This window comes from Rhodamnia argentea, chromosome 1 (genome assembly GCF_020921035.1).
Source record: "Rhodamnia argentea isolate NSW1041297 chromosome 1, ASM2092103v1, whole genome shotgun sequence".
NCBI classification, from domain to species: Eukaryota; Viridiplantae; Streptophyta; class Magnoliopsida; order Myrtales; family Myrtaceae; genus Rhodamnia; species Rhodamnia argentea.
This window is the reverse complement of record NC_063150.1, coordinates 6,379,217-6,403,084: the sequence shown is the minus strand read 5'-3', so window position 1 is coordinate 6,403,084 and position 23,868 is coordinate 6,379,217. Positions and strand designations below refer to the sequence as shown.

The window sequence follows — 23,868 nt, the reverse complement described above, 5'->3', positions numbered from 1 at the left end:
ACGGTGGCGCAATTCGTCATGTTCTACATGGAAAACAACACTTAATATGCACCAACTCGAGCATGTTGAATGCAATTTGATGATATAAAATATTGAAATTCTCGAAATAATTTTTTTTTGAGTTATGAGTTGATTTATCTCGAAAATTTCAGTAGAATCACCAGCAGTTATCTTATTGTGATCTTAGTACGTTGGATAAAGTGAGCGCTAAATTATTCCTTTGAAATGCTAGAACAAGAGCTCCGGCGCACTTGTTACTCGCAAACAAAAATTCATTGCTGATCATATTTGAGAGGTCATAATTGGATTTTGTAAATTATTGATTACATATAACACGAGACAAATCATTACATTAGCTATAAATCGTGAAATCCTCTTAGCTAGCTACCTAAAATGTGTTTGGAAGGGCACTTGTCGTCCATGGAAATATCTAACGTGCTCGGGATTGGGATCGGGGACTCGACGGTCGCTTTAGATTGTCGAGTTTGAATTTCGATACCAAAAGATGCGTCGTATGCATCCTTAGAGATTAAGAAAGAAAAGGAGGGTCCAAATCAATTGCTATTGCAAGTTGGACAGTGAAGAAGTGCAAAAGGAAGATGGGAGTGTGACCGGTGGCGGTCTCTTTCTCTCCATAGAACCGCTTCTTATCCCCTCTTCCTCATCCAATATCGAGTGATTCAAGAGCAATCCTCGGCTCGAACAGGCTTTAATAGACATAGGTGGTGCATCATCTTTCATCCCGGTCACATCCGAGAAAAATCGCCCGACGAATTTATTTGTTTTGAGAAAAATGAACGATTCGAAAAAATAAAATATCTCTCGCATCACTTACAAAATCAACGAAGAAAGTTTTTTTTTTTATCGCCTGCGAAAATATTTAAACGCAGATCATTATCGATAATAAAGATATTTTTTATTAACTAATTATTTCAAGTGGCACGATGGATCATGTTTAGAAAAATATTCACTGAATCATCCATTTTTTTTCATGATATAAAAGGTGCCTAAGAGTATTTATTTATTATTTGAAAAAGTATGAAAATATAATTCACATTTTGCCCGATGATTACTGTTATTTCTCTTTCTAACAGGCCCATGTGTGTTACGATGGCTTCGAATAATACTCAAAAGTAGTTTGGGCAACAACCGTTTGCTCGTTTCGTAAACTCAACATACATATCTACTAGACTATTGTCCCCGGCGACGCTTCAGAAGAAAGCTTGCAATATAATTCACGTAATGGGGAAATTGATTAGTAAAAACGACATTAGTTCAATCTAGAGGTGTCAAAAAAGCCCGAGCTGGCCCGACCCAGCTCGGTCCGAAAATTCACCAAATTTTCGGGCCTTTTTGAGCCGGGCTTTGGTACTGTCCGCGTAGGCTCGAGTCGGGCCAACTCCAGCTTTTTTGACACCCACGTTTTCTTTTTAATTTATTTTCTTTTCGTTTTTCTTTTTTTTTTATATTCTTTCATTCGACGAGCTTATCAAGTGCTTTTGATTCTAAAAAAAAGAAAAAAGAATCCGACCCGACCCTACTCAGCCCGAAAAGTTGGGGGATATGTAATTCGGGCTCGGGCCGGGCTAGATCTTGTTTATTTTCAGGCCGACTCGGGCCGACCTGGGACACCCCTAGTTCAATCAATGATGAACCCAACCAAATACGAGAGTCACAAAAATAGTCAAAATGTTGCCATCTCGACTCTCTATTCGGTAATGTGAATGCTAATTACACCTCCATCATCGAGTTAACGTTAATCCATAATTACTTTCTTGGAAAAAAATTTATTTATTTATGTATTTATCTTGGCAATAAGTAAAATCAAAACCAAGTCAGTTGCATTTTTTCGAGGGTAACCAAAATTTCAAGTTTAAATATGAACTTCGTTTTACTATATGTAAGGTGATTATCTAATCTATAGAGACAGGGCAGCTTATGGTCGAACAATTTCTTGATCGAGAGACCCAAAAGAGTTGTTCCCGAGCCCATCACGTTGCGTCCGGTCGATTTTTCTTAAGCGAGATAGAACACCACGAGTCTAATGAAATTCTGTACTTGGTCGAGATGGGCCTAAAAGTTCTGATTGGAAAACAATGGCGAACCTAATAATGCTCGAGTCATGGGCCACACTCCACCACCAAAGTGTCCAACGTTAGGTGAGCTTTCGAAGGCAACGCTTCTCCAATCCGGCGGTCCAACTCAACCACCAATCCCCCATCACCAGCAAATCCAAATCACAGAATCTCAAACGTTACTCCATGCATTTCGATTTCCAAACTATACATTACCAAAAATCTCCCACCAAAATGTTCATGGCAAGTTGGTTGCCTTCTTCGTGTCATTGGTTCCATTGGTCGTACTGCTTTGTCGCTCTCTGCTTTTTTGTTGGGCTAAGTGAATCAAGATGGTGAATGGTTTTTATCCTTGGAACTATAGTGTGGGGCGACGTCTTCAGTTTTGAACCGATCAGCCGTACAGGTTTACGAATCCCATGCGTTGGAACCCTCCTCCTAATGACATGAATTTAGGCTTATCTGTAGCATGACTTCTTTTTATCGAGTCTTTCAATTTTCGTCTTATGCAAAGCCATGGATCCAGATTAGGGAAAATTCCGAATAGGGGCACGAAGAATTAACCAAGTTGTCTCAAATAAAGACTTTTGGCCGGGCCGGCCACGAGCATGTGATTATTTTGGCCATTGGAGAAAAAGGCGTTTTAGTTATAAAAAAAATAAACATACTTTTTAATTTTCTTTTTCTTTTCAAAAGGAAAGGAAAAGAAACAAGAAAAAAAGGAAAAAAAATTCAAAAATATAAAAGACAAAAATGCCCTTCAATGGCGAGATCATGCATTTTTTTGAGACTGATATGAGACTGCCTCCATAACCTTATTTAAGGAGGGCCTCGAAATTTTCTCATTAGATTATATAGGATATAATTTCATTTTTCCTAGTTTATCAATCGTCTTACGCGGTCTCCACTGCCGGAAGGAACGGTCCAAGATTAATTTTATGTGAGCCGGAGTTCATATGTTGATATAATGTGCGTCCCAAGCTTAAAAGTCGACATTTCTCAAGATTGCTTCTGAGGAAATCCACGTCAGCATCCGATTTCAGAAGAAAAAAAAAAAAAAACCAATCCAGTCAAAAACCGCCCCCCTTCAATAATAACGTCGAAAACAAGTAATGTATTTCCTTTTGACTCCCTAAGCGATGAGCATGTCCACTCCATTAATGACCGTATTATGTCCCGGCCAATCGTACGGGAAAAATCACAGGCTAATGTTTTTAATTAAAGCCATTTCCTGAAACTATCCTCTGATTCCCCCACGTGGTCCAATCGCCAAGGTTCTAAGAAAATCCACTTTCCACTTCAACACAACATTTTTCTTGGACGAATGATGCTGAATTTAAGGACGTGGAGGATATTGATTATTGACGGTGGAAAGCCGACCCGAATTCGGCAAGACTCCAATCCGCCGCCGCAACTAAGTGGAGTCCCCACATAGCCGCCCACTTGCTATATGCTTCAGGTCTAAAATGGCTCCTAAACTTTCTTTTTTTAATAATAAATACATTAAAAATCTTAAAATTTATCACAAAAATACGCTTAAGTTTTAAAACCTTCAAAAAGTACGATCAAGTCTTAAAATTTATCACGAAAGTGCGATCGAATTCTAAAACCTTCAAAAGGTGCAATCAAGTACTAAAACTATTGCTACGATGCAATCGAATCCTAAAATTTTCAAAAAATGCAATCAATAGAAATACTTAATTTCATCAATTTGACAAATTGTAAGACTTGATAGCATTTTTTTGAAAGTTTTATGACTCGATGATACTTTCTGACAAGTTTTGAGACTTAATTGAACATTTTAAAAGTTTTATGACTCAATTGTATTTTCATCACAAGTTAAGGACTTCCGACCCATTTGTCTCCCATTTTTTTTTCTTTTTTTGCAAAATGGCTCTTAAACTTTTTTTTTTTGTCATAAAAATGGCTCTTAAACTTCAAAAATACAAAAAATTAACCACAAAAAAAAAAAAAAAAGATTCTGGAACCCTTCTCGAATCATCAATTCTTGCCATTTGATAAGACTGCCCAAAAATAAAATCCAGAAAAAGAGAAGGAGACAAAAAAGACAATAAGCCTAAGCATAAGAAAGAGAAATGGCGACGGACAAACGATAAGATCGAGAAGGGGATAAGGACAAATGTCGGCGTCCCACGTACGTACCCAAACCACGAAACAATTTGCGGTTCTCCATAATCCCAAAAAATTTGTTACTTTTCTCCTCGAGGAGAGTATCGTCATTTCGCCCTGAAAAACTCAAAGGGCGAGAAAAGAAAATGACGACATCGCGCGATCAATCGAATAAATAAAATTTGGGAGAAGAAAAGAAAAAGCAACGCCATGGGAGCTTCAAAAACGATGGGGGCCCCGCTGGATCACAGCTAGCTCACTCGAGCTTTTTTCGGCGGACCGCGTTTCCCCGTTTGTTTTATCTCCGACCGGGCCCCACTCCCTCCTCTTTCAAAATTCTTGGCGTTCCGGCGCCGTTGATGTGTGATCGGACGGTCGGCGTTTGAGCACGAGCGGAAGCGATGATTTGAAATTTTTTGAAGTGCTGCACGTGGGGACAAGGAATGGGGGATTTTTTTTTCCTTGGTACTATTATTGCATCGCTTTTAGGTTTGTGAGGAGATTTTAAAATTTCGGCCAACCATTTTACCGCTACTTATCTGGATGACGTGGCTGACCACATCATGTAAATAGATCCTCAACTTTATCCTAAATCTTCCCCATCCTACATTAATGTACATTTATTTTCCGAAACATGGTAAAATCGAACCACCCCTTCTTGTCATATGAAGCAAACGGTTTCTTGCATCTCTAATTCAAGTCTAATCAAATCGAATCGTGTTTTTTTCACGATAGATTTGATTACGAAATTACGACACGGGTTCGCTCGAATATTGGTTTAAAATCTCGGAATTTGGAAAATAGAGGGCAATTTTATGTTTGAACTTCTTGTTTTGGTCCAACATTGGTTGATGCATAGCATCCCATTTTGAATTTTTTGGCTATTGATAGATAAGGGGTGATCAAATCTCGTGCTCTCACTAATGCTCCAACGTGTCTTGCACTATTGTTGGAGTTGCTCCACTTGTGCAAGATGAGACCCCCACAGATTTAGACAAATTTAAAAGTTGACATCACATATACTTAACGAGGGAAATTTTTTTTCAAGTGCATGATAATATAGGTTAGGGTTAATACCACGAAAAATTCCAAACCGGTGCACGTGTGACAAATTTATCCCAAACTATTTTTTGACCACAAAAAACTATAACCTGGTACACTTGTGACAAATTTACCCCAAACTAGTACATCTATAATAAGTTTACCCTCCATTAATTTTAGTTAAATCAAATCGTCAAATTACAGAGTTGGATAACACATGGTAGTTGATGGGTATACCGGTTTAAGGTTTTTACCCTCTGTTTGTCACAAGTGCATAAATTTGAAATTTTTCGTGGCATTAACCAAATTTTATGGAGGGTAAATTTGTCATAGGCGTATTAGTTTGGAATTTTTCGTGGTTAAAAAAATTAGTTTATGGTAAATTTGTCACGGATATACCGGTTTAGGATTTTAGGTGGTCAAAAAAATAATTTGGGGTAAATTTGTCACATGTATACCGGTTTGGAGTTTTTCGTGATAAAAAAATAATTTTGGGTAAATTTATCACATATGTACCAATTTGAAGTTTTTCATGATATTAATCCTAAAGGTTAAGCCATGCGTGGCGCAAGCGTAGTTACATGATTATGCATATAACAACTATGGATTTTGGATTGTTGCTTGAATTGTGTGATTATAACTGACTGATGGTAATGCGAGGATAATTTTGAATATAAGAGAGTGAGATAAATGTCACTTTTCTATACATAACATAGATCGGAATCGACGGAAAGAATTAATGCGTGATAATAGAGATCACAAAACTGTCAGCATTTTACACCTTGGGAAGCACAAGCTTTTAATTTGACGCGACGTAATGGCCATAAAGAACTACTTCCTTTGCTTTTAATTATGGATGGCGTTCCAGAGATTTCGGATAAGGGAGGTGGACTTAATCTTGTTGTTCACTGTAGCGTCGAAAACCTAAACACTGGATTAATGGGGATAGCTAACAATTTTCCACAAAGGAAAGCAACGTAAGAGCGCGTGCGGTGAAGTGATCGCACTTTCCTCCATGAGGTTAAAAGTACGGTTTCGTGTTTTTGTGTAAAACCTCCGATCAGTTTGTGTTTTAGTACGAGGCTCGAATCGGATTTAACGCGACATTTTATGATAACCCTTCTTTCCCCACCTTAAATCGCAGCAATTTATTGTGCATAAAGAAAGGAAAGTTCTAGACCTTAACCAAAGCGAAATATGGTCGGCCCGACACAGCTATGAGGGTTGGAAAAATTGCTCTATTCCTCCCCATTGAAGGCGACTTTTTCCTTAGACTCTTTGACTTTTGGCCGTGTCCCAGGCGTTAACCGGTCAAAGCCTAAGCCTTGGCCTTCCCATTCCCATTTCACGCGTCGAATCCTGTCATAACATCCAGAAAGATGGTAAGGAATTAATGAAAACAATTTCACGAAATTGAGAATCGCCTTCCTTAAAATATACGGTAAGATATATACGGGGCATGATGAGAGGGCATTCTCGGAAGTTCGAGTCCAATTCTTTTCAATCTTTAAAAAGTCCTAAGCCTCCACATACGAAGGAGGAGGCACGGAGATTTGGAAAAAGGAAACAGAGGATTGAAAACAGAGCAAGTTTGAATCATCGTCGTCATCCTCCTGACATGACAGACTCCCACGCAGAGAGAACCGAAGAGCTGCTCGGGAAAAAAAGAGAGGGCGAGATGGGAGATGTTTCGCTGTTCGTGGATGATTTCCCGTCGAGCTCCGCGATTCCGTGCTGCCGGATTTGTCACGAAGCGGAGTTCGAGAGCGAACAGAGCTTGGAAGCTCCTTGCGCTTGTTCAGGGACCGTCAAGGTGAGAGAGCTCGTGAATTCTTCCTCTGTTTTGAGCTCTTGCTGTTGTTGATTCTCTGTTCTCTGTTTTGATCGCCCTCTTGAATTTTTTCCCTTTTCCCTTTTGTTTTTTTTTTCTCACCACGGTGATTCTGATTTTGCCTTGCTCATCGCAGTTCGCGCACAGGGATTGTATACAGAGATGGTGCAACGAGAAGGGAAGCACCACTTGTGAAATATGTCTTCAGGTAAATTTTTTGAAAAGAAAATCGATTCTGCTTCTGAACAGAACAAGAACGAAAAGTGGCACGTTTATGCTCTGTCTTCTTCTTTTCGTCTTTTCCTGTCGAAGAATAGCTGTGATTCGGGCGAAATTTCCTTGCTTGTTTTTCTATGCATGTGTTCTGTTGCAATTCGAATTGGACTTTTGCTCCTTTTGTTTTTTTTCTTAAATGTTCAAGCTTTTTCTTCCAACTCTCTCAGACGTCGTCTTCTGCGTCCATGTCAATGTTCAGATTGCCTCAAAACCTGTCTCAATTGAAGTTTTCCTCCTTCTGAATTTCTCTATCCTCTCTCCCTCTGGCTCTTGTCATTAGATTATTTAGGAGGACTAATTCCTAAGCTATCATCCAAACAAATTTGGGTTCTTGAAACTCACAACTTTTTTCAATTTTTATTTTCCCTGGAGTTTTCTTGAAGTGAGCTTTTGGCCATCTCTTTCACACTCCCGTCCTCACCATCTTCACATGCTTGAGTTTTCTTGAAGTGTTTGTTCTAATCTGCTCTGTTTTTCTTCGTCCGCAAATTTCTGCAGAACTACGAACCCGGTTACACAGCACCTTCGAAGAAGGCTCAATTGATTGAAGCAGCCGTTACTATTAGGTAGTGTTCCCCGTTTATTGGTTAATTCTACTTTATTAGCCTAATCCCATGGCCTATCACCTACAAATTATAAGGTGATTAGTCTTTTCTCTGTGACAGCCCCTACATTCTAATTAGTGATCACCACCCTTTTTCGCGCCGCTTTCGGAATGCTGTCCCCAGAAATGCACTCATCTTTGTTGACTAAGGCCATATAAAAAAGCCAGACATGCTTGACAACTAATTATTCTGCTAACATGGGACTACTTGCATTACAAAGATTAAGAAATCCCTTTTGCTTTTTCTTGTACCAATTGTTTCTGGCTCCTTGGAACGTCTCTTTGTAATCCATGTCAAAACAGACGGTAGTCTTAATTCATTTACAGCACACATCCGAACTCATTTGTCTTTTCAGGGACAGCTTGCAAGTTCCGCGACTCGAACCCGAACCGCAGAGCCCGAGATTGGCAACAGGAGTGCCGATCGAAGCCGTCTACTCTGAGTGCGCCTCGGCTGCCAACCGGGGCGCCGCTTGTTGCCGGACATTGGCTCTCTCGGTAAGTCCATTTGTACATTTCATGCTCCGCCGCCAGTGATCATTGACTTATTATGAAAAAAATAAAAAAACAATTATGTAGTAAGCATAAACATCATATTGGGTGACCACAACTTTGAAGGAACTGAGCAGTAACCCACGATCTGCCACCTGGCAAGTTGGCCACCAAACTGGATCCTGCATTATCCGCACTTAAAAACAATTTACGGTTCGAGAAATCCTATTGGGTTAGCGTAGAATTGATAAAGAAAGGGAAATAAAGTCCATTTAGCCCAAGAGTTAGTTGATTTGGTGTTGGTTTGGTGGGGATCTTTCCTGTCTCTTCCTTTACCTAGGAAGGTTGTCGATTTTCATGTTTTCCTAACACGAGTTCGCTTAAATGGGTCGTCCACTACATTGCTTTTGTACTTTTTAGGATTCCTAAGTGGTTCGATGTGGTTGTAGGTTCTAACTTCCTTAATCATCTTTTTGTGGGCAGTTTACAGTTTTCTTGCTTGTAAGACACACGCTCGATGTGCTCTCCGGCAAACCGGAAGAATACCCATTTACCCTCGTCACCGTAAGTTCTAAGACTCGTGCTTGAAAGAAGAGGGGGAAAGGATTGAAATTGAAATTTGTTTAATTGATCGCCAACTCAAGATTTGTGGGATTTTGTTGGTCTGAATTTCGAAGTTTTGCTGTGGTGAAAACAGGTTCTTGTTTTGAGAATGAGTGGGATTGTTGTCCCGATGTTCTTATTGATTCAGACAATCACGGCGGTTCAGAACAGCATCCGGCAACGTTACCACGTAAGCTTCTTCCCACTTTTTAAATGGGAAAAATTAGGAAAAAAGAAAGAGAAATTTTTTTTTTTACTGCGTGTGATAGTTCACAAAAAAAGATTTAAGTACTAATTAAACCATTGTATGTTCTAGGTTGTGGATGATGAAACTCCGAACCATGAAGAAGAAGAAGAAGAAGAAGACGAAGACGACGACAACGACGACAATGATCGGCGGCGTCAACATATAGTTTGACGTTTCTTGTTGATATTCGTGCAATTTTTTGTTTTCTTCTTGATTCATTTGGTGTAATTTATTGAATTGCTGCTCTCATCATTTTGTGAAGAGCACCTCGTGCGAGAATGATGAGTAATTAAAGAGAAGCAGAAAATAAATGTAATTATATTCTTTCACTGGCGAAGGAGGAGTCATGTATATGATATAACATCGGATTTATGGAAAGATAAATGATGAACGTGCTCGTGGTACATTGCTATTGTCATCTATAGAAAATAAAAGCACCATAAAAAATTAATTGAATGATGGCTTCAATAATGGCCCATTAATCATTCTCAATCCATAATCGAACGAATTGGGGATGAAGAAGGTATACTCCTTGTGGATTTCTACGCAAATATTCATCATAGTTACATGATACGAATGAATGACACAAGACAATTGCGTATGTTAAAGTACACACGTTCACATACCAATTGATTTCTAGCTCTTTGAAAATCACGTGGCTTCAGGTACAATTCCGATTCGGCAGGGTCACTAGGATTAGGGTGCTAGTGACTTGTGCATGGACAATCTTTCTTTATCCCTGTGTCAGTCGAAGAGAACAATTGCTTGCTTGAAGTAAAGCCTTAGCCTTAAAAGAGAGAATTCCGCATTTATCGGTAAACTTTCCTTTTTCCGGATTTTCGGTATTGCAAAAAGAAGTTAGGTCGAGGAGCACTAGTTCCGACCGAGAAGCAAATCCCAGCTTAGTATCGGCAAGATAGGTAGCGACATCGGTACCGATTATGGAGGAGGCAGTCCGGTTAGTCTAGTAAGCAAGCACAAGGTAGCAGTTCTATCGAGAAAGGGAGGCGCTTCAAAGAAGGAAGCTATATCTCTATTCTCGACAACCTCTAGTGCATCGCTTATGCACATAACAATTCGAGGAGGCCACCAAACAAACCAAAGGGTAGGTCTTTGCTTGCTTTTCCCGTTAGAGATGCTAGTCTATTTTGTAATAATCGCTCCGCATATGTTTTCGGGAATAAGAGAAGACGGTGCTCTTTCATAAGCTCTTTGGCTATTTGCTTGCGATAAAGAAATAATGAATTGACTTGAGCCAAGTGGTTTGGCTAAGTCGAAAAACCTCTTCTCTGAGCCCTTTGTAGTTTGGCCGATCTTCGGTTTACACCAGCTGTCGATCGCAAAGTAGATGCCAATAGTACTCTTTCCACACTGGCATACACCGCAACTTACAGGCTGCTCACTCAAAGAATGGAATTCGGGTCCTCATCCCCCTCTGCGCCATTCCTTTCTTTATCACCTCCAGTTCCCAGGACTTCTAACTTAGAGGAGAGAAAAGGTTGGCGCTTTCCTTATCTATTGGCGAGAAACCCGATTATATAGGCCACCCACCCTCAGAAGCCTCTCAATTCCTTAATATTAGTAGTATTAGGTATCCCCAATGTGTCTTTTGTTTTTGCGAGATACAACATAATCCCATTCTTTCGTACTATGATTCCGAAGAGTTTCCCCGACGATACTCCGAAGAAGCACTTTGGAGGGTTCATCTTCAGGTTGTATTGCCTAAGCCTAAGGAAGAGTTTGCGGATTGATACGAGCACCGCGCCCGGTCTCAATGGACCCCGAACCCGTGCACCAAGGGCCTTACCATGGGTACATGGATCCTAGGCACGAGCACGAGCACCGATCCCGGGTCTACAAAAGCCGGGCTCGAGAGCTAGCTCGTGCCCCGCTCCCTAGTGCCTTAGCTTGTGTCGACGGAGGCCGGACCCGAGGCTCTAGTGCCATATGCTTGACTTCCGGGCGCCCGGGCCTGGATCCATCAAGGCTGGGCCATAGGACTTTGGTGCCCGTGGTCGGGTCCATAGAAGCGGGGCTCGGGACCTTGGTGCCTATGCTCGGGTCCTCGACACTGGAACTTGGCTCCATCAAGCTCGGACACGAGCCCGGGTAATGGGGACCCCGTCCAAGGTGTTGGGGTATTGGGCCACCCTCAATGGATCAAGGCATAAGCGTTCGGGACCCGGGCACTAGCACGGTCCCCGGCTTAGTCTTGGGCACCGGAGACTCGAGCACCGGCACTAGGGCTCGACCTCAATAGACACGAGCCCGAGCTCCAAGTGCCCGATCCCAGGCCCACGGCTTCGGCACATGCACCGAGGTCTCGGGCTAGACATCGATGGACCATAGATCGGGCACCGGGTTCCCAGGCTCGGCCTTTGTGGACCTTGGCCTAAGCATTGGGGACTTGGTCCTAGCACCGGCATCTCGAGGCGAGCCCGAATGGATCTAGGTTCGAGAGTTGGGCATTTGAGCACGAGCACCGGGGTTTCGGGTTGGGGTGTCATGGAGCTAAGTAATGGTATTGGGGTCCTAGGCGCAACCTCCGTAGACATGGACCCTATCTTTGGGGATTTGACCATGGTCACCGAGGTCCCGGACATAGGTGTTCGTGTCCCGAGTCCAACCTTTGTGGAAATGCCCTCGGGTACTAGGGTTCCGGGCAAGACCTATTTGGACTCGGGCTTGGCCTTGGTGCACCTCGATGGACACAGCCTTAGCCTCTCGACTCGAGTTCGCTACCTAGGGCTTGGGAACTAGCGTTGGAGTTTCCACGCCCAGTGCAGAATTTCTGGTTCAAGCGTAATTTTTTTGGTCATATTTTGAAAAGTGATTTTCAATTTCCTAAAGAGGAATTGTTTCCCCGAAAGCATATATTCTCCATTGACTTGGCAAACATTTCCTGTTAATTTATTTTCGTAAACGATTCAAAAATATGCTCGATTAGATGTGTTGTAAATGTATTGTCAATGGGCAAATACGTAAATGAATCATGATATCTTATTTCTAACGTAATTCAATTTTAAACTTCGAATCTTTCCTTTTTCATAAACAGTCTTACCAAAAAAAATTAAATCTTGAAATATATTTCTCTTTCCATATAATATTCGATATTTTATTTCTCTTTCCATATATATTCGCTTTTGCTAATAATAATGAATGAAAGAGGCCCTCCAATTTCAAATATTTAATACCAGATCTTGCACTAGATAGCAAAAATTTTGGGATATCTTCCTTAAACAGTTAAGTGATATCTGATCCGACCATTAAATATACTTATATCTTCTATGTCCTTATATAGAAGATACTCCTGTAAAGAACAAAGACTAATTCAATTGGGTTGAGGATTTTCCCTTTAAATTCACGTGGTTCACTCAGACATAAATTCAATCTCGCACATTGAATTGCCCTATACGATCTGATTGTGTTGAAATTCCTCGTCATGAATTAATTAACAGTGAAAATCATATACATGACATCGTTTTTGTGTCATGTTCACAAACTAATATGGCGACGAAGAGACCAATTTCACATGCAAGAGCACGAGAGAGGAAGACACGGGTACTCTATGAACTTTTCGGAGTTTGTTCAGTTAGGTTCCTAAACTTTTTCAATTTTCGTAATAGAAGTATCGCGGTCTTGACTAGCTATCAACTTAATTGATTTGTTTATTTTTGGTAGTAAATCTTTAATTTAACTTAATTTTTGCTTTAGGGGTTTTTCTTGTCATGAGTCCTAATCTCTTTTCCGTTTTCTCTGTGGGTCATGTCGGTGCAAGAGATTTAGACACACTTATTAGGAAGTTTACAGAAAGGGTAATGAAGATCATACTTGTAGAATCTGATTTGTTTCTCTTTTTTTCCTTTTTTTATTATATCTTTTTACCACCAAGATACATTGTGCAGTCTGACTGGCTGTGAGGTCTTCATGAAGATACAAAGGTGTGAGAGACTCTTGTGACAACTTTAAGACAAGAACCTGCTGCAATATAGTTTCTTCTGTTGAGAACTTGATCAAATGTTCTATGAGCATTCTTGCACTTGAAGATGGGATCTTTAGCTATCAAGTTCTGTTCTGAGTTGGTGAGTCGATGCTCTATAAATCCCCGAACTTGACCAAATGCTCTGTGAAGTCCCGGTCGGGAGTCGATGGCATAGTTTGCAAGCGTGTCGGGTTGCGCGGTTTATGTTATACATTTCCTTTTGGGTAACTACAACGGTCGTAATGCTAGAAAACAACTAGATTATTCCTATCCTATCGTCAAAGACAGTGCGAATGCTCGCTTGTATTGTGTCGATAATACTAGAAGCAAAATATCATTATCATCTGAATAAAATTTCTTGCCGGTAGATGTTTACTCTTGCTAATGACTTTCTAGTTAATTGCCCTTTTGTAAACTTACCTATATACTTGTCATGCATGTGAGAAAATTTCCATGTCATGTCATGTCCTAGCTTGTTAAACAGATTTCAAAGACATACCTACACAGCTAGTCTGCTGAGAAAGGGAAGATTTAAATAGGAGATGATTTGTTCTGATTTTATGCCTTAAATAATACAAACAAGCGTCTGATTACATGGTGTTTCGTGTTGGATTCTCTGCTCTTTGAGCCTCAAATGCAGAAGAGTCCCGGACTCTCCTGCTCATAACTGGAAGATCCAATGATCGGTTTCATTTGCCATGGGAGCACGCGGACGGTCTTGCTTCTCGCGATATCGGTTGCCGTGGGGGTCATCACCATATTCAGTCTCGTATGCTTGATTGCGAGGGCCTGGGTTATAGAGATGCACTTGCGAGCTGTGCTTATAAAGCAGATGGAGGCGACTAGGCAAGCCGAGAGCAAGAGTATGAGCAAGAGCAATGCCTTTGCTCAAGCCAGCCACGACGTTCGCGCGTCTTTGGCCGGGATCATCGGCCTTATAGATATAAGTTATGAAGAAGTTTCTCCAGGTTCGGAGCTCGAGAAGAACTTGAAGCAGATGGAATCTTGTGCAAAGGACTTGTTGGGTAAAACCTGTTGATGAACTTTTGTAGTTCCTTGAGCAAGTCGACGGATTTCGTAGAACTGACAGTTCAAACATTCCATTTTTTTTTTCAGGTTTTTTGAATCGCATTCTCGATACGAGCAAAGTTGAGGCCGGAAAAATGCTGCTGGAAGAAGAAGAATTCGATTTGGCTCAGCTTCTTCAGGACGTGGTTGATCTGTATCATCCAGTGGCCATGAGAAAAGGTGTGGATGTTGTTTTAGACCCTACTGATGGCACAGTGCTCAGATATTCACTTGTGAAGGGAGATAGAGGAAAGCTTAAACAGATACTATCCAACTTGCTGAGCAATGCTGTTAAATTTACGGATGGTGGTCACATATCCGTCCGGGCATGGGTTAAAAAACCCAGCTTAGAAGATTCGATACTCGCTTCCCCTAGGAGTAGCGGGTGGGAACGCTTGATGTGCTTGGTCTGTGAGAAGAAAGACGAGGACAGTGGCGATGAGGTTGCGAACGAATTCCAGCGAAGTCCTAATTCTGCGGAATTTGTATTCGAGGTGGACGATACCGGCAAAGGAATTCCCAAAGAAAAGCGGAAGTCGGTATTTGAGAACTATATCCAGGTCAAAGAAACAGCTCAAGGACAAGAAGGCACCGGCTTGGGCCTCGGCATTGTTCAGTCTCTGGTATGTTCCCAATTTCTGTACCTCTTATTTATGAGCATGCCATATTCTGTATTTACATTCTGTAACCGTACTACAGCATTAGGACTATTAGCCGCTATAATCAATCGGAAGCAGCTTGCTTTATAAAACTGTACTGCTCGCGATCGAGGGGTTTCGTCTGGTGGAAAGAGAAATTATCATCATACCATCTTCGATAGTATAAGCAACTATTCGTCTTCACTAATCGAGACACTGTAACAGGTCCGCCTCATGGGTGGAGATATAACGATCAGGGATAAGGACATGGGCGAGAGAGGAACGTGCTTCAGGTTCAATGTTTTCCTTGCCCCATGCGACGCAGGTGCTACAAAACTGTTAGAGGAAGACCTCGAGGCCGGAGGTTATGGAGCAGCGTGTCGTCTTGGGCTAACCAGTGCCACTAGTCCTGGGCTGAGCTTTCTTAGCTCGAGCACCAGACAAGCGCGTAGCCCCAAGTCGGAAGGATCTCATGTCGTGTTATTGATCCAGAATGAAGAGCGCCGGAGAACTTGTCGGAGTTACCTGGAAAAACTAGGAATAGAAGTTCTCGTGGCGAGCCAATGGCAGGATCTTCCTATGATTCTGAAGAAGGTACAAATGAAGGTCGTCAACGTTGCATACCATAGTTCTTCAGGAAAATCAGAGATGAGTTGGAGGATCGAAAGATTGAGCAAATCCGCTTCGTGCAAGAAGGCTCCAGGTAGAGTCAGGGGCGTGCCTCTCAGATCACTGGACGGAGCAGACCAAAGTCTCCCCGTGTACAGGAGTCCTAGTCCCAAAGATCAAGCGGCCTTCGTGCTACTTATAATCGACGCAAGTGCTGGACCATTTCAACAAATATTCATGGCAGTGACTGAATTTAGGAAACTCATTCCGAGCGCTCGTTGTAAGGTTGTGTGGTTAGATAAGCCGACAATGAGAAGTATTGACCTAAGGGCCATTAAGGGCAAACTCGACCCTGACGATATCATCATGTCCAAGCCCTTTCACGGCACCCGTTTGCTTCGAGTGATAAGGCTTCTTCCAGAATTCGGGGGCTCATTGCAGAAAAGACCGAGCGAACAGGTGAAGGCGAGACCGGTCCAAAATGCGGAAGCAGCCAAACCTTTAGCAGAAGAAACTGGAAATACCAGCAGGGAGAAACCTTTGAGTGGGAAGAGAGTATTGGTCGTCGATGACAGCGAGATAATGCGAAAGCTGGCTCTACGTAATCTTTCCAATCTTGGAGCAACGGTTCAGCTATGCGAAAATGGAAAAGAAGCTGTACAATTGATTCGTGATGGTATTGACGAGCTAAGGGAGCGAGGAGTTTCAGATATTTGCCGTCCTTACGAGTACATATTGATGGACTGCCAGGTATAGCTTTTAGACTTACGACCATTTTCAAATTAAGCCGAAGTTTACCATGATATTAGAACATGCTTAAACTGCCGGAAACACTAATATCAGCAGCGAGTTCTTAAACTCCCCTGAAGAGCTCAAAAGATTGTTAGGCCTCTCGAAATTTTCCTTGTTGAGTTCAGATAGTACTTACAAGATTTGGACTTCATAAAGACAACTGAAGTAACCTTAAGCTAGTATTTTCACTGATCTCCTGTGTTCATGTAGATGCCCGCAATGGATGGTTTTGAAGCAACAAGAAAGATCAGAAAGGAGGAGAGACGATATGGAATCCACACGCCGATCATAGCCTTGACTGCTCATTCTTCAGGCGCCGAAGTGAAGAAGATATTCGAGGCCGGGATGGATTTCCACGTTGAAAAGCCTGCGAACGGGGTTCGCCTGATGAAAGCCATCAGTGAGATTCAAAGTAGAGGAGGAGGTGTGTAATCAAAGTGCATTTAACGCGTAATATGTGGATCCTATGCAGCATATGAATGGACTTGGACAGTACATGTTTCTATGTACAGTCAACCTAAGAATTACTATACAAGATGGCAGGATCTGCTTTGTGAAAGTTGTATACTCTATCCAACAGCATCAGGAGTTTCTATGAGCTTGTACAGATTGTCGTGAAGCTGCTAGATTTTCAAAAGGAACTACATTGTCATTAAATGATAAGAAAAAAAGGTTAAATTCCTCTCTCCGGCCGTTAAAGAAGTTGCAATATAGCTTGTCCAGATACTACATACAACGTTGTAGGCACAACGTTTACGATGCAGCCTGTCGAACCTCTTGTAAACGATAGAAGCGACGGTCAGGGTGATTTTCAAATTCTATAACAAATGATTCGCTGGTTACTAAAAGCAAACAGAATTTTTGCTAGCGATTCACCATATAAACCTCATCTTTGTGTCTCTGAAACCTGAAGGAGAAACCAAGAACAGAACGTACATCGAAATGAGAACGCCAAAGTACATTAATATCAGGCAATTTGATTAAGCAGCCACTTTATTGGCATTTAAAAACTAGTTTACCAAGATAACTAGGTTAATGAGCTCCTCGTACACATTATAATTGGCATTCGTTCTAATAAGAAGATTAATTTAGTTTTGTTTTCTTCAAGTTCACTGGTGCCTTCTCGGTGGGTTCAACATCATCTTCGGAAGAGCTCTCAACAAGGTCGTCCGGAACATCAGTGGGGACATTATGTTTGGTGATGTACTCCTTGAATATCCTCATGCTTTCCTCTTTCATTGAAGCCAGCTGCTCCGAAAGAGGGCCGCCATTAGCAGCTGCTGCAAAGGCATATTTTTCTGATCCAAGTTGAAGCGTGGCTTGAACAAGTGGCTTTGGAACACCAAGAGATTGGACCTCCATCAAGAACTTGTGGCCTGTACTGAACAAAGAATTAGATCAGAAATAATTGGAGGCAAGCAACTCCTACCAACAGCCAGCCAATTTGCAACAGCTGTCATTTGAACGTAAAAAATGCGTAGAACAACTTATTAAAGGGAAAAGAATCCAACAAAACTAAACAAGAACAGAAATCCGGCAGCATTACTATCATCAACCTGGGCAGAGCGCCACTCTGATATAAAAGTTTTCAACTCATACCAAATTCACTTCCATCTATTGCCATACTCTTCTTAACCAAAATATGCAAAAAAAAGAGGAATCACTCAGTCCAAACACCCAAACACGTATATGTTAACCCAACATTAACTTCCGAATCCCCGACACAGTTGGTGAAGGTCATACTCCAAAGGTATTTGTTTTTCTTTCTAACAGTGTACTTAAATGTTAAAAATGGCCAAGCAAATAATCAAGTGGCTAGATGACCATTTGACTAGTTGGAGTTGTAAACCTGATGATGACATGGTCAATGTTCAAGTAGCAAGCAAAAGATATGCAAGCACCGAGACTAATGGTGTCAGGGTAGTCGGAACTGCACAAGTGCACATTATATAACAAACAACATCCATATCCTCACTTCCAAGGTAGCCACATAGGCTCAACAAGCCTCGGTGTGGTACATGGAAGATCGAGCCAATCTCAACAAAGAAAAAAAAGCCGAAGCAACTACATCTCCTTCGGACCCTGAAGTGAAACGGCCGCTTTTTAGCAAAGATCACTTTGCAAATTCAAAGCTTACCCTTCCTGACTAGCAGGGAGAAAAATCTAATGATCACTTTGCAAATTCAAGCTTACCCTTCCTGACTAGGAGGGAGAAAAATCTAGGGATGGTTTAGTTTAACCTTCGACTTCTGCAAGCACTGGTTATATGTGCAGCGTTACTTGGGAGCTAGCCGATACCAATTAACTTTTTCTAGTAGCTATCCATGAACATAAGAAGAATAGTGCATCTCATCAGAATGCATCTCATCATAACACGATTATAATGCCCCAAAAAATCTGCCACTTCATTAACTGACAACTCTTTGCCGCTCAAAACACACATGCCATTGCTTGCTTCATCGCAATTAGTGAACTCCAAACCCATTTAGACAATCAACACATACTTTGAATCCTTTTGCCAAAGGAGCCAAACAAATGCAGCTGCTAAATTATTTCCCATAACAGCACTACCACAATTACGAAACTTATCCTTTTAAGTACCAAACACTCCACATTTTTTGGTGAGGGAGAATCCATTTCTGGCGTTGATGGATAGCTAAAACGTACTCTTTGCGTTCATAATAACGAATCACCACACAAAAGCAATCAAACATCGAAAAAACCCACAGAAATAAACGAGGAACTGATGCTGCATCATTCCAACGAGCCACCAACAGAACACGAATCATCGCCAGCCATTGAAGCTCACGCGGGTAATTCGAGTGAACATACTGACCAATACTTCGCAAATCTCTTTCGTTCTCGTGAAAACCAAGATAATCAGAGAGAGAGAGAGAGAGAGAGAGAGAGAGACCTGAAAGGTGAAGGGAAACGGAGGGATTCGTCCGAAGATGAGTGAGAGCGGTAGAGGGTTGGAGTGGCTCCGACTCTTGCCGTCAAGGCTTCGATCTTTTTCTCTATTTCCTCCTCCCTTGGGGGTTTATGTCCGATTCGATGCCCACACCAGAAGCACAAACCATAAAATTTGATCTAACTCTGACCTGATAATTTTGACCCCCTCTCCAAAAAATTTAATCTTGTCATTACCCTTTTTGCTAGATATGGGAAAGAACGAATTATCACAAGAGAATTCAAGAAATGCTCTTGCAAAAGAAGTGGCCATATCGGTCTACGAATGGCTCGTGATGCTATTTTGGCCAAGAAAAATAATTTAACAAACAAAGACATCTTTAGTCTCTTTACTTTCGGCGAGGTTCCGTCTGTTTCGCAAAAAATAAATGATATAGAAAATATTTTTCTAAAATAAATGCTCATAACGCTTGCGAAAATGAATAAAAAAACAATTTCATCGCCTAAGAAAATATTTAGATATAAATTATTATTGATCACAAAAATATTTTTAGTGACTGATTATCTTAAGTAATGCAAGGGCAATTATTTTTAGCAAAATATTTTTCGAATTATTTATTTTTCGTAAAATAAATAGAGCCTAAATATGTCATTAAATTCTTGATTTTTTTTAATCAATTGAATCCTTAAACAATATTGAGTTTTGAATTTAAGTTCATCCACGCAAATTGCCACATCAATACCACATTGGTTATGACCAGACTTATATGGACTTTTTTTTTCGAGCCATGAGGATTGATGACAACATGGATTAATATGTAGGAAAATTTAAGGGGTATATTGACTAGAAGTACTAAAACTTATCGTGAATGTGCAGTTGAATTCTAAAAATTTCAACAAATGCAATCAAATTTTAAAACTTATCAAATTGATGCAGTCATTCTCTCAACACCGTCAACTTATCTAACAGAAAATGCTGACGTGACATTTTTTACATCATTTTCTTACTCATAGGTAGACATGGCCGGTTCCTTGGAACCGCCGCTTCCGGTTCCACGAAAAGGTGGAACCGGTGGTTTTGAGCCGGTTCCCGGGCCAATTCCGGTTCTATTTTTTAATTTTAATTTTTAAAATAATAAATTATAATTAAATTATACATTGTAATAAAGTGTGGGAAAAAAAAGAGAGAGATGAGGAATATGTTTGAACTTAATAAATTATTATTAAGCGCATACATATCTTCTTAGAGATAGAAGAATCAAAGTTAATATAGTTCTTTTACCTTTGATAACCCTAACTTACCTCATCGTCCATCGTCACTACCCATGGCGGTGGTATCTCCACAATCCTCACTAAAAAATTCGTGTTTTCGATCCAACTCTTGGTGTCGGAATCTAGCATTTGTTCAATCGTCAACACAAGCTTGAGCTTCCACGGACTCCGAGCTTAATCTTGAACGGCGAGAGTCCAAAACTAATCCTCTAGCGCTAAATACTTGTTCAACAGCAACTATTGAAGAAATGGTTGCTAATATTTGGCGAGCGATGAGGGCAAGAACTGGGTAATCGATTGAGTGACTCTTCCACCACTCTAGTATTTGGAAATCAGTACTATGTTACGTATCACAAAACTCAAATTGAGTGGTTAAATATTTTTCTAATTCAGAAATACTACATGTTGCCCCTTTTTATTTTATTTTTTTGTCTACTCTTGAGCATATTGTACCCTCTACTAAGTGAACTACCAGCTTCGTTTCGTGAGGCGATGGATTGTAAAGATCCACAATCACTTAAACCATATCTAGTACAAAATTCTCCATATAATACTACTATAGATTCTTTAACATCTCCTTGTATATTTGAAATATCTATTGAATCTTCCAAACGTAAACAATCATGATAATACACATTCAAATAATCTAGTAAACTGTCTAATTTAAGACGTGGATAAAAAACAATACCAACTAAAAAGACAAGAGGAATTTTGAAACAATAATGCAACCATTTTTCTTGCATTACTAAAATAGTCCGATCTAATTCAAGATCTTTTTCATATTCACTAAAAACGCTACCAATATTAACACACTCTATTAAAAATAAATGCATAGTAGGATAATAAATACCAGATAAAGTATTAGTAGCATTATTAAAAATTTTCAAAAAATCTAAATTTTTTTTGCAAACATCCCAATGTTGCGGAACTAAAGTAATTTCGGGAATATTTTGTGAAATAAACATACATAATAAATCTTTGTAATAAAAATTTTAGCGAAGCAACTCGTAGATAAAATTCCAACGAGTCGAAATATCTTTTGGAAACCTTTTTGCCATTTTCCCATGTTGTTTACAAAATTTTCCCCATGCTTTCATAAAATGGGCACGACTCTATAAAAATTTAATTGCACCCTTTATTGGGGCGAGAGAAGTGTCAAGAGTTCGTAAATTATCTTGTACACATAAATTTAAAACATGGGAAGCACATCTAATGTGAAAAAATTGTCCGTCAAAAGAGGGTTTGTAAATATTTTCTAATTTGAGAATGGAGGCGGTATTTGCGGCGGTATTATCAAACCAATTGAAAATACTTTATTTATCAAATTATATTCTTCTAAAACTTGTCTAATTATTCTATAAATATTATGAGCCGAATGTTTTTCATCAAAAACTCGAAATACAATAAGTCTTTTTTGAATGGTCCAATCGTCACATATCCAATGACACATAACACCCATATAAGAATGAATTTGCCAATGATTACTCCAAATATCGCTACCAAAATGACGTATTCCGCAAAAAATTTTGCTAAATATTTTTTTTTTGTTTTCTATAAAGATGCAAAAGTTTGCGTTTAAGAGTACTTTTTGGAATAGTTGGTGTTTGCGGAACCAACACAGTATTTATCAAATATTTCAAATTAAAATTTTCACCAGTAGTAAACGGAGCATGATCAAGGGCAACATATTCAGCTAATGTTTGTTTATAAAGTGCATCGGTGTAACGGAATAAAGGATGAGGATTAGAATTGGCGTACCCGAAAATTTGTTGTTGCGTAGTGTCGATCCCCGCTTGCGTTGGATGTTTTTTCGTCAGATGCCGACGGAATGTTCCGTAGCCATTTCCTTTCGTAAATTTGTATGTTTGAGAACAATATTTACAATTTATAGTATACTTACCTTCGCTTTCATCACGTACCTTATCTAAGTGCAGCCACAAGTTGGATGTATTCTCTCAGCCATTCCATTCCGGCTCATTTGCCGTCGACGTTTCTTCGACATCGGTAGGAGGATGAATACTTTTTTGTATTAGGACGTGCTCGACGTTCGGAATGGGAACAACGTTGATATTATCGGGTCTTCTCAACATGCATACTCACGAGGATCATATCCGGGAATATGATACTCGGAATCTCTCATCGCCATCTTGGCATTTCCAGTATTTCTGCTTTCACTTGCCATTTTTAAGAGAATTGATCGGAAATCCGATTGAGGCGGGATTGAGAGAATTTAGAAGAATTTAGAGAATTTGAGAGAATTATTGAGAGGATTTGTGAGAAAAATGAAAGGAGGAGAATATGTATTTATAGAAAAGAACTAAAAAAATCAATTTTTTTTTTAAAAAGTGTGCAACTTGCTCTTTAGGGGGCCCGCGAGGTGCGGCTCTTTCCCCCCTGGGCCCACCCCCATTTAAAAAAAAAAAAAACGGGTCGGAATCGGCTCGGAACCGGCGGTTCCTACAATTATGGAAACGCGGGCCCGGTCAACGGGCCGGTTCCGGGCCCCGATTTCATTTGGCCATGTCTACTCATAGATAGCTTTTTAAAATTATTTTCTTTTCTTAAGTGACATTTTTTATTATCTCCTTTAAATTTTATTTAAATTGGATTAAAAAATATAAAAGGCTAAATTTTTTATTTTAAAAAAAAAAAATCTGGAAAAAAAGGACAACGGCGGGGGGGCTCGTGCGTGCCGCCGCTGCCTCTCTGCATCGCCGAAGGGGCCGGCGGAGGTCGCCGGCCCTAGGCGAGGGTGGCTCGCTCGCCGGCCGTTGCCAGGGGCAGGCAAGGGTCGCCCGGATTTGGGCACCCGGCCCAAATTTCCTCAATCATCCGATGTTGACGACTCGTTCTTGGGTGAGGTCGAGAATTCTCTCCGCACTTGAAGAGCTGGGCGCTAGCGAAATTGAGGTCGTTGAAAAGAGGGGAGGTGTCTAGGGGTGAGCATGGTTCTAGGGTAGCCTGGAATCGGAACCTGTAAGATCCGGTCTCGGTTTCGGTTCCAATGTATTCGGGGTAGGTTCTAGGTTCCAAAAATTGAGGAACCTGTTCCAACGAGTAGGTTCCAGGTTCCACTATATAGAACCCGGAATCCGGAACCTGGACCCTAGATTCCGAAATAAATTTTTATATTTTTCTTGGTATATGTTTTTGCACGATCATACAATGTTCTATGGCATCCGATGATGAATGTATGATTTAGAGCCAAACAAATTTTTAGGTTTCATGTTCCAATGGATTGGTTTCGGGTTTTAAATGTAACATGTACAGAGTCTAAAATCACTTACCTCTACTTTCT

At 40.5% G+C, this 23,868-nt stretch overlaps 2 protein-coding genes and 1 long non-coding RNA gene across 3 annotated transcripts; 2 read left to right on the top strand and 1 right to left on the bottom strand.

The window, feature by feature from the left end:
* Positions 1 to 6,848: 6,848 nt before the first annotated feature.
* On the top strand, positions 6,849 to 9,628 carry LOC115750144. Its single transcript, XM_030687323.2, has 7 exons — positions 6,849 to 7,059; positions 7,214 to 7,285; positions 7,852 to 7,919; positions 8,314 to 8,455; positions 8,933 to 9,013; positions 9,147 to 9,242; positions 9,369 to 9,628. The coding sequence occupies exons 1-7, from the start codon at positions 6,865 to 6,867 to the stop codon at positions 9,468 to 9,470; spliced, it is 756 nt and encodes a 251-aa protein (XP_030543183.1). The 5' UTR covers positions 6,849 to 6,864; the 3' UTR covers positions 9,471 to 9,628.
* A 4,455-nt stretch (positions 9,629 to 14,083) lies between these two features.
* Positions 14,084 to 16,820, top strand: LOC115750182 (histidine kinase CKI1-like). Its single transcript, XM_030687365.2, has 5 exons — positions 14,084 to 14,306; positions 14,398 to 14,972; positions 15,213 to 15,384; positions 15,433 to 16,346; positions 16,599 to 16,820. Exons 1-5 carry the CDS (start codon positions 14,084 to 14,086, stop codon positions 16,818 to 16,820), a joined length of 2,106 nt encoding a protein of 701 aa, XP_030543225.2.
* Positions 16,821 to 17,208: 388 nt separating this feature from the next.
* Positions 17,209 to 19,436, bottom strand: LOC115750239. The gene is made up of 2 exons (XR_004016457.2): positions 19,303 to 19,436; positions 17,209 to 17,764 (listed from the first exon to the last, which is right to left on the bottom strand). It is a non-coding gene; the product is annotated as an uncharacterized LOC115750239 (long non-coding RNA).
* Positions 19,437 to 23,868: the final 4,432 nt, after the last annotated feature.

Bases quoted from the DNA above. Each gene is read 5' to 3' on its own strand.
- LOC115750144 (XM_030687323.2), top strand. From the start codon at position 6,865: ATGACAGACTCCCACGCAGAGAGAACCGAAGAGCTGCTCGGGAAAAAA. The intron at 7,060-7,213 runs GTGAGAGAGCTC...TGCTCATCGCAG, and splicing joins CTTGTTCAGGGACCGTCAAG to TTCGCGCACAGGGATTGTAT. The intron at 7,286-7,851 runs GTAAATTTTTTG...AAATTTCTGCAG, and splicing joins CTTGTGAAATATGTCTTCAG to AACTACGAACCCGGTTACAC.
- LOC115750182 (XM_030687365.2), top strand. From the start codon at position 14,084: ATGCACTTGCGAGCTGTGCTTATAAAGCAGATGGAGGCGACTAGGCAA. The intron at 15,385-15,432 runs GTGCCACTAGTC...GCACCAGACAAG, and splicing joins GTGTCGTCTTGGGCTAACCA to CGCGTAGCCCCAAGTCGGAA. The intron at 16,347-16,598 runs GTATAGCTTTTA...GTGTTCATGTAG, and splicing joins ACATATTGATGGACTGCCAG to ATGCCCGCAATGGATGGTTT.